At 62.0% G+C, this 4,160-nt stretch overlaps 1 protein-coding gene across 1 annotated transcript; it reads left to right on the plus strand.

Moving 5' to 3' along the window:
- The first annotated feature begins 6 nt into the window (after positions 1 to 6).
- LOC112125137 (integrin alpha-X-like) lies at positions 7 to 2,770 on the plus strand. The gene is made up of 9 exons (XM_029913039.1): positions 7 to 71; positions 619 to 702; positions 830 to 902; positions 1,037 to 1,144; positions 1,242 to 1,319; positions 1,733 to 1,855; positions 1,956 to 2,054; positions 2,400 to 2,510; positions 2,619 to 2,770. Exons 1-9 carry the CDS (start codon positions 7 to 9, stop codon positions 2,760 to 2,762), a joined length of 885 nt encoding a protein of 294 aa, XP_029768899.1. The 3' UTR covers positions 2,763 to 2,770.
- Positions 2,771 to 4,160: the final 1,390 nt, after the last annotated feature.

The following is a 4,160-nucleotide window of genomic DNA, read 5'->3' on the forward strand; positions in this document are numbered from 1 at the left end:
TGGGCCATGGAGCAGGCCAGGCCGTGCTGCTGCCAATCTGTCCGGGGGTGTCACCCAGACACACAGCACAGGTTTGGAAATACAGAGACACCCCACCTACCTGTAACTCACCATACAAAGGTGATGTACGCATATAAACAACATCATCATCCTTGGCAAATCATGACATTTTCGCTGACACCGGACATGGCATCTGTGCGCAGATTCCTCGCAGTGATACAATACCAATAATCACACAATACGTCTCTGATGTATTCCACTCAGCGTCACCCCTCCAGCCCTCCCTCTGCCCCCCAACACACATCCATCCGTCCCTCCTCTATCCCTCCATCCCTCCCTCTGTCCACCAGCATACGTCCGTCCATCCTTCCTCTATCCCCCCATCCCTCCACCCCTCCCTCCGTCCACCAACACACGTCCGTCCGTCCCTCCTCTATCCCTCCATCCCTCCGTCCCCACCCCCCACTGCCTCTGCTCCCCTTTCCCTCTCGGCACACAGATGTTTGCCAGCTGTGGGGGGAGGGGTCCCCGGCCCAGATGGGGCGGGGCTGTGCGGGGGTGGGGGGCAGGTCCCGCCGTGGGGCTGAGCCGATCCAGTTTTCCCTCTTTCCCCTGCAGTCAGAACGAGAACGGGACCTTGGCGGACAACGCAGCCACGCAGAAGCTGCCGGTTCTTCACCCGGTCGGGGTCGTCGTGACGGGGTACCACCCCTCGATTTCCCCGCATCCCCTCCTCCCTTCCCCCTCCCCACTCCTCATGCCCCGGCAGGCCCCTTTCCATGGGGGGCTGGGGTCGGCACAGACATTGACGCCCCCACGTCTTCCCCAGGTTGGAGTCGAGCACCTACGTTAGCGTCTCGTCGGAGATGCCGGAGCGCCACGCCATCGCCCACCGCTACCAGGTGACGGAGCCGGCGCGTCGGCTGAGACGGGCGGGGCTGAGACCGGAAACGCCTGGTGCAGCGATATCTATGTACACCAAGGTCCCATCTTTCTTCCCCTCCTTTAACTCCGTCCCTCTTCTCCCCCCGCCCAGGTGCAGAATTTGGGGCCCCCTACTGTGCCCGTCGCTGTGACCTTTGAACTCCCCATCCGGGCCGAACTTGGCTTCATCTGGGACGTATCCGTGAACCTCAGCGGTGGGGTGAGTGGGACGGAGGGGAGTGGGAGTGGGGTCTAGGGGGTTGGGAGCTGGGACTCCTGGGTTCTCTCCTTGAATAACCTTCTCCATTCCCTGGTAGGAACAGGAGTTCACATGCACCCCGCCCCTGACGCTCCGAATGGGGATTGCAGCCCAGACCCCAAAGGAACCAGTGACAGTAAGATCAGAACTGAGATGCAGCCACTTCTGGGGCTGAGCACATGGGGACCCCTTGCTCAGTGCTGGGACGTGGCCCCTTTGGAGTGGGGGGGGCTGGGCACATGGGGGCCCCTCACCCTGCGCTGGGATGTGTCCCCTTTGGGTGTGTGTGTGGGGGGGAGGCTGGGCACACGGGGACCCCTCGCCCAGCGCTGGGATATGGCCCCTCTGGGGCGGGGGAGGGGAGGCTGGGCACACGGGGACCCCTCGCCCGGCACTGGGATATAGCCCCTCTGGGGCGGGGGAGGGGAGGCTGGGCACACGGGGACCCCTTGCCAGGCACTGGGATGCGGCCCCTCTGGGGAGGAGCGGCTGGCTCACCGCGCTTTGGGACAGGTGGTGGAGTCTGACTCTGGTTCCCTCTGCTCCCAGCGCGGGTGTCTAGGGGCGTCTGTCTGCACCCGGGTCCGGTGTCAGGTGGCCTCTCTGGCCCGTGGAGAATCCCGCAGATTTAACTTTTCCGGGGAGCTGTACAGGCCGGAGGACGGCGCTAAGGTACGCCCGGTGGGGGGCGCCCGCTGCTGGAGCGATGGGGCCATGGTGCCCCACGCTGGACCCACCCCTTACCCCCCCTCTCTGTCCGTCTGTCCTCCAGCTGGAGGCCCGCAGGCTCCAGCTCCGCAGTGAAGCTGCTGTCAGCATCGACGAGACCAAATACTTCCAGATCCAGCCAGAGGAATTCCAGTATAGCCAGGTACCGGGAGCCCGGACGCCTGGGTTCTCTCCTGGCTCTGGGAGGGGAGTGGGGGCTAGTGGGTTAGAGCATGGGGGGCTGGGAGCCAGGACTCCTGGGTTCTCTCCTGGCTCTGGGAGGGGAGTGGGGGCTGGTGGGTTAGAGCAGGGGGGTGGGAGCCAGGACTCCTGGGTTCTTTCCCCGGCTCTGGGAGGAGAGTGGGGTCTGGTGGGTTAGAGCAGGGGGGGCTGGGAGCCAGGACTCCTGGGTTATCTCCCAGCTCTGGGAGGGGGGGGTGGGGTCTGGTGGGTTAGGGTTGGGAGCCAGGACTCCTGGGTTCTCTCCCCTAACTATGTCTTTCCTCAGATCACCACGGAGGTGGAGTTAATTTCCCATTTCAACCCGGTCCCGGTGATTATCGGCAGCTCCATTGGGGGCATCCTGCTTCTCGTCGTAATGGTCGGGCTCCTGTATAAGGTGCGTGTCCCCTCCCCAGCTCTTTGGCTGGCCTGACACCGGCCTGTCTGTCCGTCCGTCAGCCGCCCTCCGTCTAACACCCCTGCCCCCCTCTTCTCTCTTCCCCAGTTCGGCTTCTTCAAGCGGAATCGGCCCATGACCCCGGAGGAGACCCCAGGAGCGGAGCCTGTGTCTGGGGACCCGCAGGGAAACGGGGCCCCACCAGAGCCCCCCTCTGCACAGGGCTCCACTGACCCCGAGGGGGTGTCATGACACTGTGGTGGTGGTGGGGGGGCTGTGAGCCAGGACTCCTGGGTTCTCTCCCCATCCATGGGAGGGGAGTGGGGACTAGGGGTTAGAGCAGGGGGGCCTGGGAGCCAGGACTCCTGGGTTCTCTCCCCGGCTCTGGGAAGGGAGTGGGGGCTAGTGGGTTGGGGGGGGGGCTGTGAGCCAGGACTCCTGGGTTCTTTCCCCATCCATGAGAAGGGGAGTGGGAACTAGGGGTTAGAGCAGGGGGGGCTGGGAGCCAGGACGCCTGGGTTCTCTCCCCAGCCGTGGGAGGGGAATGGCCACATTTCTGAATGTGTTTTTTGTCTGATTATTTTGTTCCAGTTTCTGTTCTGCGGTTTTCTTTGTTTTTAAACCAGAGGAAAAAAATCTTTGTCAGAAGCCGGAGACAAAACTGCTTTGTTCACTAATTCCTACCATGAACTCCTGTTTCTATCACACATGCGGCTTCGTTGGCGCATAAAGGGACCAGGGGGCGATGACTCCGATCTGCCTTCGGTGCAGAGCTGCCGGGCCCACCACTGGCCGCTGGGTTTATTATCTGATTGCGTCGTGTAGGAGCTCGAAAGCGTGAAAGGCCCCAGCAGATCCAGGCTGTGGGCTCTGCCCTGCCCCCTTCACAGAGAGGAAAGTGGGGCTCAGCTCCCCCAAAGCCAGCTCACGCCTAGCTGCAGCCTATTTACGGTCGTCTCCCAAATTCTGCAGCAGGGTCACACCTCAAACAGGTCTAAAATCCACACACTGCGTCAGATCGACCTGAACATTGCTGTGCTGGGAGGCGGCGCCAGGTGGAATTTGGGGTGCAAATTTGGGGTTGATTAGTCCAGGGGTTCAGGAGATACAGCCCCCCACAAAATTGGCCTGCTCTAGATAGACTTTAGGGTGCGAATTTGGGGGTCTAGTCTAGGGGGTTCAGATTGTTGCCCCCCAAAAAACCTTGGCCAGTTGTAGGCACTGGCTAGAATTTGAGATGGTAAATTGGGGTTCTGTAATTAAGGGGTTCTGTAGATCCTGCCCCCCAAAAAACTGCCAGGCCGGTAGTAGGGACTGGATATCATTTGGGGTGCAAATGTCCAGTGAGCTAATCCAGGGGGTCAGGAGATACAGCCCCTCCCCTGACAAATGCCCCATCTTGAAAATGTTCGGGTTCTCCGTGTGTTTTCTCGGGACGATCCACCGAAAATGGGTCTCCCGTGAGTCGCCCGGGCCTGAGCCAGCGACTCTCCACCAGAGCCGGCCCCGGGAGCCAGGGTTTGGGAAGCCGCTGGCCTTTCGCCCGGCTGTCCCCGTGTGCCAGGCGCTGAGATGACGTCAGAGCCGCAGGGTGGTTGTGGGCAGCTGCTGAGTCGCGAACGCGGCAGCGCCCGACCGTCGGCCCCCCGT

Source organism: Terrapene carolina, unplaced genomic scaffold (genome assembly GCF_002925995.2).
Source record: "Terrapene carolina triunguis isolate 2854851 unplaced genomic scaffold, T_m_triunguis-2.0 Scaffold423, whole genome shotgun sequence".
In the NCBI taxonomy this organism is placed as follows: Eukaryota; Metazoa; Chordata; order Testudines; family Emydidae; genus Terrapene; species Terrapene triunguis.